Below are 15,290 nucleotides of genomic sequence, written 5' to 3'. Positions count from 1 at the left end.
TGGCCTAACTAGAGTTTTATAGAGCTGCATCATTACATTGCGTCTCTTAAACTCTATCCCTCGACTTATGAAAGCTAGCACCCCATAAGCTTTCTTAACTACCCTATCTACCTGTGAGGCAACTTTCAGGGATCCGTGGACATGTACCTCCAGATCCCTCTGCTCCTCCACACTACCAAGTATCCTGTCATTTACTTTGTACTCTGCCTTGGAGTTAGTCCTTCCAAAGTGTACCACCTCACCCTTCTGCGGGTTGAACTCCATCTGTCACTCCTCAGCCCACTTCTGCATCCTATCAATGTCTCTCTGCAATCTTTGATAATCCTCTACACTATCTACAACACCACCAATCTTTGTGTCGTCTGCAAACTTGCCAACCCACCCTTCTACCCCCACATCCAGGTCGCTAATTAAAATCACAAAAAGTAGAGGTCCCAGAACAGATCCTTGTGGGACACCACTAGTCACAACCCTCCAATCTGAATGTACTCCCTCCACCACAACCCTCTGCCTACTGCAGGCAAGCCAATTCTGAATCCACCTGGCCAAACTTCCCTGGATCCCATGCCTTCTGACTTTCTGAATAAGCCAACCGTGTGGAACCTTGTCAAATGCCTTACTAAAATCCATGTAGATCACATCCACTGCACTACCCTCATCTATATGCCTGGTCACCTCCTCAAAGAACTCTATCAGGCTTGTTAGGCATGATCTGCCCTTCACAAAGCCATGCTGACTGTCCCTGATCAGACCATGATTCTCTAAATGCCCATAGATCCTATCTCTAAGAAATATTTTCCAACAGCTTTCCCACCACAGACGCAAGGCTCACTGGTCTATAATTACCCGGACTATCCCTACTACCTTTTTTGAACAAGGGGACAACATTCGCCTCCCTCCAATCCTCCAGTACCATTCCTGTGGACAACGAGGACATAAAGATCCTAGCCAGAGGCTCAGCAATCTCTTCCCTCGCCTCGTGGAGCAGCCTGGGGAATATTCCGTCATGCCCCGGAGACTTATCTGTACTAATGTATTTTAACAACTCCAACACCTCCTCTCCCTTAATATCAACATGCTCCAGAATATCAACCTCACTCATATTGTCCTCACCATCATCAAGTTCCCCCTCATTGGTGAATACCGAAGAGAAGTATTCACTGAGGACCTCGCTCACTTCCACAGCCTCTAGGCACATCTTCCCACTTTTATCTCTAATCGGTCCTACCTTCACTCCTGTCATCCTTTTGTTCTTCACATAATTGAAGAATGCCTTGGGGTTTTCCTTTACCCTACTCGCCAAGGCCTTCTCATGACCCCCTCTTGCTCTTCTCAGCCCCTTCTTAAGCTCCTTTATTGCTACCCTATATTCCTCAATAGACCCATCTGATCCTTGCTTCCTAAACCTCATGTATGCTGCCTTCTTCCACCTGACTAGATTTTCCACTTCACTTGTCACCCATGGTTCCTTCACCCTACCATTCTTTATCTTCCTCACCGGAACAAATTTATCCCTAACATCCTGCAAGATATCCCTAAACATCGACCACATGTCCATAGTATATTTCCCTGCAAAAACATCATCCCAAATCACACCTGCAAGTTGTAGCCTTATAGCCTCATAATTTGCCCTTCCCCTATTAAAAATTTTCCTGTCCTCTGATTGTATCCTTTTCCATGATAATGCTAAAGGTCAGGGAGCGGTGATCACTGTCCCCCAGATGCTCACCCACTGACAGATCTGTGACCTGACCCGGTTCATTACCTAATACTAGATCTAGTATGGCATTCCCCCTAGTCGGCCTGTCAACATACTGTGACAGGAATCCATCCTGGACACACTTAACAAATTCTGCCCCATCTAAACTATTGGAACTAATCAAGTGCCAATCAATATTAGAGAAGTTGAAGTCACCCATGATAACAACCCTGTTATTTTTGCACCTTTCCAAAATCTGCCTCCCAATCTGCTGCTCGGTATCTTTGCTGCTACCAGGGGGCCTATAGAATACTCCCAATTGAGTAACTGCTCCCTTCCTGTTCCTGACTTCTACCCATACTGACTCAAAAGAGGATCCTGCTACATTACTCACTCTTTCTGCAGCAGTAATAGTATCCCTGACCAGTAATGCCACCCCTCCTCCCCTTTCCCCCCCTCTCTATCCCTTTTAAAGCACTGAAATCCAGGAATATTGAGAATCCATTCCTGCCCTGGTGCCAGCCAAGTCTCCGTAATGGCCACTACATCATAATTCCATGTATGTATCCAAGCTCTCAGTTCATCACCTTTGTTCCTGATGCTTCTTACATTGAAGTACACACACTTTAGCCCTTCTACGTTACTACCTTTATACCCTTTATTCTGCTGCTCTTTCCTCAAAACCTCTCTATATGTTAGATTTGGCCTACATCAGCAAACTTGAATGTGGCTTTGGAGCTGTGCTTAGCCACGCAGTCATATGTGGAAATCAAGTAGAGCGGGGTGAGAGCGCATGACTTTATGGTGCACCTGTGCTGATGGTGATTATGGAGGAGACGTTGTTGCTGATCCAAACTGACTGGGTTTTGCAAGACAGGAAATCAAGGATCTAATTGCACAAGGAAGTATTGCAGACCAGGTTTTTAAGCTTGTTGATTGGTTTTGAGGGGATGTTGGTATTGAATGCCAAGCTGTAGTTGCTAAAGAGCATCCTGATGTATGCATCATTGCTGTCTAGATATTCCAGGGTTGAGTGAAGAGCCAATGAAGTGGAATCTGCGGTGGATGTGTTGCTCCAGTAGGCAAATTGGAGCGGATCCAAGTCGCATCTCAGCAAACTGTGTAATTACAAAAGAAAATAAATAAATAATGAATAAATATCAAAAACATGAGATGAAGTGTCCTTGAAGAAGAGTCCATAGGTTGTGGGAACAGTTAGGACATGGAAACAGAATTAAGCCATTCAACCCTTTGAGTCTGCTTTGCCATTTGATCATGGCTGATTTATTTTCCATCTCAGCCTTCAGTGTTGGAGTGAAGTTGAGTGAAGTTATCCCCAGTGGTTCAAGAGCCTGATGGTTGAGGGATAATAATTGTTCCTGAACATGGTGGTGTGGGTCCTGAAGCTCCTGTACCTTCTTCCTGATGGCAGCTGCGAGAAGAGAGCATGTCCTGTGTGGTGGGGGTCCTTGATGATGGATGTTGCTTTCCTGTGACAGTGCTCCTTGTAAATGTGCTTAGTTACCCATGATGGACTGAGCCATATCCACTACTTTTTATATGATTTTCTGTTCAAGGGCATTGCTGTTTTCATACCAGGCCAAATCAGAATCAGGTTCATTATCATTGGCAATAGCATGAAATTTGATGTTTTGCAACAGCAGTACAGTGAAAATACATAAAATTACTACGTTAGAATATGAAATTAAAATTAGTTCAAAACTTTGAGTGTGTGTTTTAAGGTTCCTGTACCTCTTCTCTGATGATAGTAATGAGAAGAGGGCATGTTCTGGGTGCTGAGTATCCTTAATGATGGATGCTATCTTTTTGAGGCACTGCTTTGTGAAGATGTCCTTTTTGGTGGGGAGGCTAGTGCCCCTGATGGAGCTGGTTGAGTTTACAGCAGCTTTTTACAATCCTTTGAATGGGTGCCTCCATACCAGACAGCGAAGCAACCAATCAGAATGCTCTAATGGTACATCTATAGAATTTGTTAGCGTGTTTGGGGATATACCAAAATTTCTCAGACTCCTAATGAAATGTGGCCACTGGTGTGACTTCTTCATAATTGCATCAATATGATGGATAATCTTCAGAAACATTGACATCCAGGAACTGGAATAAAAGCAAGTCATAGTGGCAGCAACCATGAAACTACAAGGTTGTCATATAAAAAAAACACCTGGTTCACTAATGTCCTTTAAGACGGAAGATATGTCATTCCTACCTTGTGTTTTTTATAGCTGTTGTCTCAATTTGAGGGCAATTGAGGGCAGGATAATAAATCTCAGTTACAGCCACATTCTGTGAAAGAATAAATAAAAATATTTAAATTTTCCCAAATGTAATATGCAGTTGTTTTTGAAAGAATTCCTAGGATTTTGACTTCACTTTTCTCTGTAGAATTATTTTCTTTACTTAAGGCCAAAGGCCTGATGTTGAGGCCAAAGCCAGCAAATTACTCAAGAGGCTGGACATCCTTCAGTATGGCTCACCACCTACTCCCCAAAGTATTCCTGTATTTGCACAGGAAACATTGGGAATATTTTTGTCAGAATGAATGAATTTAACCCCTTCCAAGATAGACCATCCTGTCCGAATGCAATTACATCTACTGCCTTAGCATTTGCCCCCATCACCTGTGGCATACAGTGACTACAGAGTCCCATCTACAAAATGCATCGTAGGTTTTCCTCTAACCTACTCCAATACCTCTTAAACAGTCTTAACCATCTAGAAAAACATGGGGAAAGCATATATCAGAACACCAAAATTTCCAAGTTTTCCTTTAGATCACTATTGTGACCTGAAAATATATTTTTGTTCCTTTATTATCATTGGGCCTAAATCCAGGAACTTCCTGCGCAACATTCAGAGTCAGAATCAGGTTTAATAACATTGGCATACATCATGACATGTGTTCTTTTGCAACAGCAGTACAGTGCAAAAGCTAATAAAAATATAAATTACAGTAAGAAATATATATACAGAATATAAATTAAATAAGTAGTGCAAAAGTTGTCCTTTCAGAAATATGATGGTAGAGGAGAGGAAGCTGTTCCTGAAATGTTGGGTGTTTGTCTTCACACTCCTCTACCTCCTCTTTAAATGGTAGCAATGAAAACAGGGCATGTTCTGAGGGTGGTGATGAGGATACTCAATGGTGGATGTTGCCTTCATGAGGCAGCAACTTTTGAAGATGTCCTCAATGCTGGGAAGGCTAGTGCTCATGATGGAGCTGGCTGAGTCTGCAATGTTTTGCAGATTTTTACAATCCTGTACAGTGGCTCCCCCATACCATACGGAGATGCAGCCATACAGAGTGCTCTCCATGATGCATCTGTAGAAAATCCATCACCTGCAGGTTATAAGCATTCAGAAGGGAGCTTAGCACCATCTTCACAGGAACAACTACGAGTGTGCTTTAAATATCATCCACATTCAGTAAATGAATAAAAATTGCCTTCAGTAAAATCTAATTAGTACCTGGGATGAAAAGCAACTCAGTTCATGGAAGGCAAGAGGTGATGAGTCACATAGAAAAGAAACTAAGTGCAATATCTGAACAAAATATTTTCTGATTACCAATGGAAGGTTATCATAGGTGATTCCATAACATTATATAAGATAAAGGACATGAGGTCAATGAGAGAGGAACCGTTTGTAGAATTGGAAGGCGAGCGGGCAGGTAGTGGACACGAGGTACAAGACTTCAGAAAGGAGAGGTGGAAGAGAGCACAGAGGATTAGAATAAGGGAGGGGGAAATTGAAGGAGTAGAGAGAAGACTGGAAATTAGAGAATTGGGGAGACTGCAAGAAATTGTAAGAGTGGGGAAGGAGGGTGGGGACTGGAATGTGGAGCGCTGGGAGTAGGAGAAATCATAGTTCCACTCCTATCAGGGTGGAAGCTACATAACATCCAGGTTAGGACCACCAGACTCAAACAGTTCATTTCCCCAAGTAGTAAGGCTAATGAACTCCTCCACCCTCTAACCACCCCTCCACATTCCCCACCACCACTATTTTTATCATTTTCTGTCGGAGTCACCTTATGCACAGGTACTCCTGTGCCTAGAATCACTGTATGTACAGACAATCAATCTATGCAAGCCATCTTATGTATTTATAATTGTTGTTTTTATTAGTGTTCTTTATCTTAGTGTTTTATTTTGGGGGGGTGGGTCTGCATTAGGTCCAGAGATAATTTCATTTTCCTTTACATGTGTGCACTGGAAATGATATTAAACAATCCTGAACCTTGAATTTTGAGAAAGAGTAGGGAAATGGATTGAAGGAGGGAGCAGAAATTGGAACAAGGTAAGGACTTGGGAAGTAAATGGAAGAAAATGTATGTGGGCAGAGAAAGAAACCCAAGAGTGAGATTGGGATTGAGATCAGGACTGAGATTCAGAGTTGAGGAAAAAAATATCAGAGGAGTTTGCTATGTAGAAGATTATTTCAATTAAGTAAAGGGAACAAATGGAGAGGACTGGAGGGGAAAGAAGACTGTATATCAGGAATGGTTAGTAAGAAAGGGAAATACAAACTACTGGAGGAGTTCAGCAAGTTCCTTAAACCATACATCTAACATGCCACTCCCGTGTGCCAGTTGCCAATGTGCACTGCTGCATGACAATGGTGCCAGTCAGTCTAATTGGTTTTATTGTATTGATTACACTGTCTGAATGCACTTTGCATCCACAGTTTCTGTAATTTTATTGTATATTTCTGTGTGCACGCATAGCTGACAAAATATGAGTTCCATTAAAAATTAGATACGTACCTCTCTCAGGTTATCTGTCAGCCTCCGTCACTCCACAGAATGTAAACCCAGCTTTTCAGATCCCCCCTCATATCTATGGTCTTCCAATCCAGACCGTATCCTGGTGACTGCTCTCCGTGGTGCAACCACATCCTTCCTCTGGTGTGGTGACTAGAACACATACATAGAGTGCAGTCTAACCAGTGACTTGTAAACTATAAACATGAGAAAGTCTGCAGATGCTGCAAATCCAAAGTGCCACACAAAAAATGCTGGAGGAACTCAGCAGGCATCTATAGAAAAGAGTAAACAGTCAACGTTTCCCTCCCTCCACCTTTTTTATTCTGGCATCTTCTCCCTTCCTTCTCAGTCCTGAAGAAGGTTCTCAGCCTGAAATGTCCACTGTATCTCTTTTCCATAGATGCTGCCTGACCCGCTAAGTTCCTGCTGCATTTTCTCTGTAAAGATCTGTAAAGTTTCATACGGCATCCCTGCTTTTATTTTCATTTCTCAATCTATGAGGGCAAATGCGCCATATCCCTTCTTTACTACCCCATCTACCAATGCGGCTGCTTTCAGGGAATTATATTGCAAACAAATCCCAAGATACCTCTGTGCGTTAACAGTCCTTCGTGCACTAAGACATACTGGATATGTCAAATCTCTATCTGACTTCCAAAATGCGTCATTTTATGCTTATGGGTGAAGTCCCATAAAATCCCAGGATGAGGTTTTCCTTTCTAGATCATCAGAGATGATTTCTTCAAAGCACAGGATTTCCCTTCCTCCACCGTTGATGCTGCCCTCACCCACATCTCCATTTCCCAGACATCCACACTCACCACATCTTCCTGCTGCCGTAACAGGGACAGAGTTCCTCTTGCCCAAGTTCCTACCAAACCCATGAGCCTCTGCATCCAACACATCATTCTCTGCAACTTCTGCCATTTTCAATGGAACTTTACCACCAAACATATATTTACCTCTCCCGCCCCCCACCCTCCCACTCCGCAGTGATTGCTCCCTCCATGATTCTGTCATCCATTCGTAACTCTTCCCTAACCCCCCTCCTGGTCTTACCTCTGAACATGACAGAAATCTATACCTGTTCATTCACCTCCTCCATCAGCTCTGTTCAGCGCCCCAAATAGTCCTTCCAGGTGAGGCAACATTTCATCTGCAAATCCCTTTCCAACATGTGGGTCAATGGCCTCCTATTCTCCCATTATTGTCACTAATAATAAAACAAAATAACTAAAATAACTGGGCCCAGAACACACACCTTTATGAATCAAACATTATTTATTTTATTTGTGCCCCTGTCACCCTTACTTTTCTGAATTCTGAACAGATATCTGATATTTTTAATGCACAATTGGCTTATCAGTTATGGATATTGACCATTTGGTAAATTATGCACGTTTGAATTCCCTGCTTGCAAGATCAACAACCATTTACAATAGAGGTGATAAGAGTCAATCAAAACTTAAAGCAGACAACCAATTATTTGAATTTAGCAATGACAATAGAGGTGTTAAAAGTCAATTGAAACTTCAAGCAGACACCTGATATTTTGAAGTTAGTAAAGACAATTGTCCCATAGTACTTGGGTATATTTCAGTTCCTCCTGTTCTTCCTATCAATCTGTCTCTAGCACCCACTACTGTGTAAAGAAAGATAGGTTCTTCTCAGTTACTCCAGTCATTCTCACCTATCTGTCTGTAATGGGCAAGATTGGCTGAGCCAAATGTCTCCCTTGTCTGGGTTTGACTGCACACTGTTACAGTCAACCTCACCTGGATGTTGTCTTTAACACTTGCTTTACTGCATCCTCCACACCATGATGAGGCCAATCTCAGGTTGGAGGAGCAATAACACATATTCCAAGGTAACCTCCAACCCAAGGACATGAACATTGATTTTTCCAACTTCTGGTAATTTCCCCCCTCCCATTTCCCAACACTGGCCTCTTACCTCTTCTCCTTACCTGCCTGCCATCTCCCCCTGTGCCCCTCCTTTCTCTCATGATTGACTTTCCCCTCCTTTCAGATTCCTTCTTCTCCATCCCTTTGCCTTTTCCACTTACCAGCTTCCAGCTTCTTATTTCATCCCCTCCCTCACCTATCACCTACTAGCTTGTCCTCCTTCCCCTCCCCCCACCTTCTTATTCTGGCATCTTCCCCCTTTCTAGTCTAGCTGAAGGGTCTCAGCCAAAAAAAGTTGACTGATTACACATTTCCAAAGATGCCGCCTGACCTGCTGAGTTCCTGAAGCATTTTGTGTGCAAGTCCTAACACAACCAATTCCCCTCCATCACCACTCTCCTCCATCTGGTGGAACTGATCCTCACTCTCAATAATTCACCTTTGCCTCCAGCCACTTCCTTCAAACAAAATGTGTGGCCATGGGCACTCACACGGATCCTAGCTGTGCCTGCCTATGTGGAACAGTCTATGTTTGAAGCCTACACTGGTATTACTCCCCACTTTTCCTAGGCCATATCAACAACTGCATTGATGCTGCTTCCTGCACCCACGCTGAGCTCATTGACTTCATAAACTTTGCCTCCAACTTCCACCCTGCCCTCAAAGTTGCCTGGTCCACTTCTGACACCTCCTTCCCCCTTCTTGATCTGTCTCTATCTCTGGAGACAGCTAATCTTCTGATAAACCCACTGATTCTCATAGCTACCTAGACTATACCTCTTCCAACCCTGTGCCTTGCGAAAATGCCATCTCCATTGCCAACACACCTGCTCTCAGGATGAGGCTTTTCATTCCAGAACTAAGGAGATGTCCTCCTTCAAAGAAATGGACTTCCCTCCCTCTATCATCAATGCTGCCCTCAACCTCATCCCTTCCATTTCACACACATCTGTCCTCACTCCATCCTCCCTCCAACCCACCAGGGATTGGTTCACTGTTGTCTTCACCTACCACCCAAACAGCTTCCATATCCAGCACATAATTCTCTGTAACTTCCTCCAGTGGGAACACACCACCCAGCACATCTGCACTTTCTGCAGGGATCGCTCCCACACGACTCCCTTGAACATTTGTCTCTTCCCCTTGTTCTCCCTCCTGGCACTTATCCTTGCAAGCGGAACAAGTGCTACATCTGCCCCTGCACCTCCTCCCTCATACCATTCAGGGCCCTAAACAATCCTTACAGGTGAGGCAACACTTCACCTATGAGTCTGTTAGGGTTATATACTCTATGTGGTACTCCAGGTGTGTCCTCCTATATATTAGAGAGACCGGACATAGATTGGGGGACCGCTTCACCAAACACCTATGCTCTTTCCACCCGAAAAAATGTGATCTCCATTGACCACCCATTTTAATCTACTTCTCATACCCATTCCAATATGTCGGTCCATGGCTCCTCTACTGCTGCGATGAGGTCACTCTCAGGTTGGAGAAGCAGCAACTTATATTCCTTCTAGGTGGCCTCCAACCTGATGGCATGAACATCGATTTCCCCAGCTTCCGGTAATGCCTCCCCTTCACCATTTCCCCTTTCCCTCTCTCACCTTATCATCACTTCCCTCTGGTACTCCTCTCCCTTCCCTTTCTTCCATGGCCTTCTGTCCACTCCTAACAGATTCCCCCTTCTCCAACCCTTTATCACTTTCACCAATCAACTTCTCAGCTCTCTACTTCACTCCTGCCCCTTCCCCAGTTTCATCTATCACCTACTGCCTTGTACGTCTTCCTCGCCTCCCCCATCTTCTTACTTAAACTTCTCATCTTTTTTCTCCAGCCCTGATGAAGGGTCTCAGTCCCAAAACATTGATTGTTTACTATTTTCCATAGATGCCGCCTGGCAATGCGGAGATCCTCCAGCACTTTGTGTGTGTGTGGTGCTTGGATTTCCAGCATCTTTAGATTTTCTCTTGTTTGCCAAAATTCTATCCAACTTCCTATCTCATCTGTACCCTTTCTACTCATAATACCGACAACTTTCATGTTATCTGCAAATATACTCACTGTCTTCTGCTTCTATATTGAAATAATGGATATCAGAAACAAGGGAACAAATACTAACCTCTGCAGTTTGCCACTGTTCACATTCTTCCACTCACAAAATTATTCTTCCACCATCTCCTTTGCCTCCTGTCACCAAGTTCATTTATTTTATCCAAAAGAGATCTAAAACAGAAGTTGTTGGAAATGTTGGCAGTTTAATCTGCTACTATGAAGGAAAAATAAATGTTTTTAATTTAAAATTCATTCTACTGTAAGATTTCCAAATAATTGCATAAAGTTTTGCTGAACACATATCAATAAAATCATCAAAAAGGTTTAATGACCATCCAGTCCACATAATCAGTTGCAGAAAGAATTTAAGCTCAGTTAACTGACCTCTCAATGGTCCAGTGTCAACTGGAGTTGTAGTTGGGCATTTGGATGGTCTTCAATATTCCCAGCAGGAACAGCAAGACCGTGTAATGCCTACAGGAGATTAGATAACCCTCGGTGAATAATTGGCTATGAGGTGCAGAGCATCATCATTATCAGTAGTTGACTAATTTATTGAGTTCGTGTTTTATGCTAGGATTTGGGAAAATCCAGTCCAGGGTTTCCATGTGGTCTGTGTCACCGTTCAGTAAGATTTTCTGGCTTTTAACGAGAAACAACGTTATTCATTCAGCTAACACTTAATGCAACTGAAGCCCATAAGATACACATTCGGAAAAAGGGACTACCCTTGTGTGAGCTTTGATGGAGATACATTTTTATTAAGTTAGAGAAAGCTCACAAGGCAACAAGTGTCCGGCAAAAATCGGGCTGTTCTTCTGACACTGAGGGGTTTCCCTAGATCTTTAAGACTCCAAGGCGAACTTCCATTCAACTTGTGAAACCTACAAGCGTGCTCTGTAACGTAAATGCAATATAAATCAAAGTTTGTCATAGTTTCGCTAAGGAGTAAACAGTACTCTTGACTAATTTTATGCTGGAACCGTGACGTCCGATTTGGGAAATCTTCGCTATTATGCAAATTTCATGGTGTCATTTCTCCACTCCCCTTCTACGTTTAGAAGAGTGTTTCTGGCTGATATTCTGAATCTGAAGCTTGTCAACAAACGCGAGGATAGCTGTCCCGTACCTCTGATCATTAACTGTGAAGCACACACGATGAAGGAACATTGTGGTCGGGCATTGGGCTGCCCTAGTAATTCTGAAATAGACACGATGCAGCAGCTAAACCCTGACTACATGCCTGTGTGCTTGTTTACAGAAGAAAACTACCAAAAGTTAGCTATGGAGACTCTGGAAGAATTAGACTGGTGTTTGGATCAACTTGAGACAATACAAACATACCGGTCAGTCAGCGAGATGGCTTCGAATAAGGTAAACAATTGTTTGTTATGTTTTCATGCTTGACAATTAAATGGAAGAAACGCCAATATCTCTGATATAAAATGTAGTTGAGAGTTATTAGTATATTATGATTAAATGCTAATGTGCACCTACCTATGGTCAAATATTTTATCAACTTTACACCAGAATGCATTCATGTTTTAAAAGACTTTAAAATCTTCAAAGGAAACTAAAACCCTTACTTAGGTGTGTGTGTGAGTGTGTGTGTGTGTGAGTGTGTGTGTGTGTGTGTGTGTGTGTGTGTGTGTGTGTGTGTGTGTGTGTGTGTGTGTGTGTGTGTGTGTGTGTGTGTGTGTATATATATATATATATATATATATATATATATTTATTAACCTGTTGCTCTTAAATAGATTGTATTGCTGCCTAATTATTAGTGAAATGAATACTTTAAACAGCATAATGTTACTAGTTTTGTTATTAATATGATCACAATTATTCATATAATATTTTAGTACATTTAGTAGACCTTTAAACAATAGAATAGTAACAGATTCATTAACAGTTAAAAACAAATATGCATATTTTAAATAGAGATCGCGTAATAGATCATATTAGAGTCCTGCACTGAATTTGGAGTATGACCTTCGATAAAAGTTTAGACATGTCTATGTATTCACCAGTTATTATTTGTGCAGAATGACTAAAGGTATTATTTGAAACGTCATGAATTGACATGTTTAATTCTGTTCTTGTATGCTTACTCATTAGTATAGTGTCAAATATTATGCAAAGGATACAGTATAGCTAGTAATTATTAACAAAATATCAATAATTTAAAGAATTTTCATTTCTAGTTTTGTGCTGAAGTTTATCGGAACACTCTTGTGAGTAATATCATCAATAGTTGTAAAGGATATTTGCTCTGCCTTAACAGTATGGTTCATCTATGATGTCAGAATTCTGTTGTTTTTTTTTGTTTTCTATGGAATTCCCTATGTTTTCCAGTAAAATCAGCAAATAACTGAAGTATGAGCAAAATACGAATGGTCCTTATTCATCTCATGCAGGACTGTTAGATTATGGAAGTGGAATTCATTTAATTAATCAGGGCTGTATTTAAATCCAAGCACCAGAAAAGAAAGTTTATTTTTTTTTAAATCTGTAGATGTTGACCTAAGAATGATTTTATGTTTGAGTCAGCATTACAAACTGAAATCACTGACTTCAATTGTTGCAGTTCTATAACACTTAACTTTCTCCTTTTAACAACTATACTTCACGCCACCATAGTTCACCAGTTCATTTCTGCTTAACTCAACATGGCCGAGCAGAAAATGGCTTCCATGCAACAAGGGTCAACAGTTGTCAAAATGGGTAGCGCACAACTAATGCAATATGAACATCAAAAGCTATGTTACCACACAAAATGTGACAAAGCAGACCATAGTGTCCTGAAATAACAAATCCACTGCCTGGAGCTCTGTATTTCATGAATATCTACAACATACCTCATGGTTTTGCAATTATAAGGGAACAGCTCTTGGCAACAGGAATATTGCAGTTATTTCTTTCTTTATGACATGGATGGAGGTCATTTAGCCCAGAAAGTCTATGCCAGTTCTCAGTGGTGTATTTATATTATTTCCTATTCCCCTCCTATTAACTTGTAAACTATTCTCTGTTGCATTCCAATTTTCCTGCCTCTCATTTACATGAATGGAAAATTTGTAGCAGTCAGTTTAACAACGAGCACACCTTAGGGATATGGGAGTAAACTGGAACACCCTGTGGAAAAGCCACATGGTCATAGGAAAAATGTGGCAACTCCCAGACACAGACTCACAGACACAGCCACAGATATCAGAAGTGAACTGGCACGCTGGAGCCGAGGGGCAGCACCGGGGCGCTGGCAGAGTGGTGAGGAGCTGGGCAACCAGATAGTCTTCGTGCAAACAGCACATTCAGCTGGGTTTTCCAGTCCACTCAGTCCCAGCAGGCCACATCAACAGTCTCAAATCACAGCTAACTTCTGGTCACAGTCAAGAGACCTACTTAGCCACATTGTAAAAATGAAGCAAACACAAAATAAACATTCTGAACATATAAGTCGAAGCATGCTGTATTGCAAAGCAATGCCCCCAATCAAGTTGGGTTTTTTTTCATTTTCAGATTGCCTATCTTTCATGTACCTTTCTCTACTTCTCTTGTTCAGTGCCTTCACAATGGATCGAGCTTGAATAATGCAAAGTGTCTGGCTTTGGGGGATGACCTGAACCAATGGTTCTGAATCTGAACCTTTTTTGGTCAGGGTTGGGTGCCTGATGGATGAGAACAAGAGAGAAAAAAAAACTATCAGGATGTTCTGGTATTCATTGTCACGACAGAAGCTAAAATCTGTTGGTTTTGCTGAACTACAGTCTGAAATATTGGCTGAGTTAACATCTGTGCTAATGAGTTGCTGCTACTTCCCTGCTGTATGGAGTGGGCTCCAAGTTTGATGCAAGGCCCCGCTTTGGTCCTTACCACAATACACAGCTTTTCTGGCAGGCTTCAAAACCATAATGTGACATCTGTGTAGGGCTTGTCTTAACTTGAGTGACTGGTCGCCACACTCTTAGAGAAAATCAAATTACATAATACTACACTAGGTGCTAGTAGGCCATCAGAAGCTCTAGGTATCGGAAGAAGGCAGTGAATAGAAATCAAACACTTCTGGAGGTAAGTTTGTTTATAAACAAAAACATATACAAAATATTTACATGAGTAAGAACAATCCAAAATTCCAACTTTCTGTTTAGATTCCAAATCTCGGATATCAAACGAAAACCAAATTCCTTTTCAGTTAGAATCAGTGGAATTCATTAGAATAACCTTTGTTACTCCATTTTCTCTAACTAATTAGATCTAGTGTAATTCCCTATTTAAAGGTTTACTGATTAACAATTGTCTTTCTATTTATCCCTAGTTAGTTGAATAGTAATTCATTTTAAGTCAGTATCTCTACAGATTCAAATTCAAATTCCAAGATTATATATATATCCAGTTTAACTCCTTTCAGGACAATTCTTCAACATCACAACTTTTAAGCAAGGTAAATCTCATTGTAATTTATCAAAGTCTTTACAAAAATAATCATTTCTTGCAGAAAGTCAAATTAAGATCCTTCAAATGAAAATAAACTTGTACATCCAACCGTATGAAATCCTCTACCTCATTAAACATTTTGTTCCCACGCTGGTTCTTCGATCTTGGGTGGCTCGCCGTCTTGTTTCTTGATTCGTTGCCTGAAATAGTTGATCATTTGTGGACAGTCACTTCACAAACTTACATGAAAAGAAACTGACCAAATGCCTTGATATGGTTTAACTGAACTAATTCCTGGTTACTCTTTAGAGATCTTGGACGCTCGTCTCTGCCAATATTGGCTCGTTATAGCTGTTGCTTGTTATAGTCATAGCTTCACTAACACTGTCACTTTTATCACTATCGTCTCTCCTCCAGG

The 15,290-nt window shown here is 41.6% G+C and overlaps 1 protein-coding gene across 5 annotated transcripts in view; it reads left to right on the top strand.

The window, feature by feature from the left end:
* The window catches only part of pde4ba (phosphodiesterase 4B, cAMP-specific a), a 579,805-nt gene that overhangs the window by 519,589 nt on the left and 44,926 nt on the right, over positions 1-15,290 (top strand). For 4 of the 5 annotated variants that reach the window (XM_073063172.1, XM_073063171.1, XM_073063170.1 and 1 more), the window contains one exon: positions 11,703-11,815. In XM_073063172.1, the coding sequence (XP_072919273.1) occupies positions 11,703-11,815 (113 nt within the window). Of the gene's footprint in view, positions 1-5,997; positions 6,017-11,702; positions 11,816-15,290 lie in introns of those variants that run through there. The other variant, XM_073063174.1, reaches the window with a different exon arrangement.

The sequence above is a fragment of the Hemitrygon akajei genome, chromosome 12 (assembly GCF_048418815.1).
Source record: "Hemitrygon akajei chromosome 12, sHemAka1.3, whole genome shotgun sequence".
NCBI classification, from domain to species: domain Eukaryota; kingdom Metazoa; phylum Chordata; class Chondrichthyes; order Myliobatiformes; family Dasyatidae; genus Hemitrygon; species Hemitrygon akajei.
Note: the sequence above shows the minus strand (reverse complement) of the source record. Positions and strands in the feature narration are given on the sequence as shown.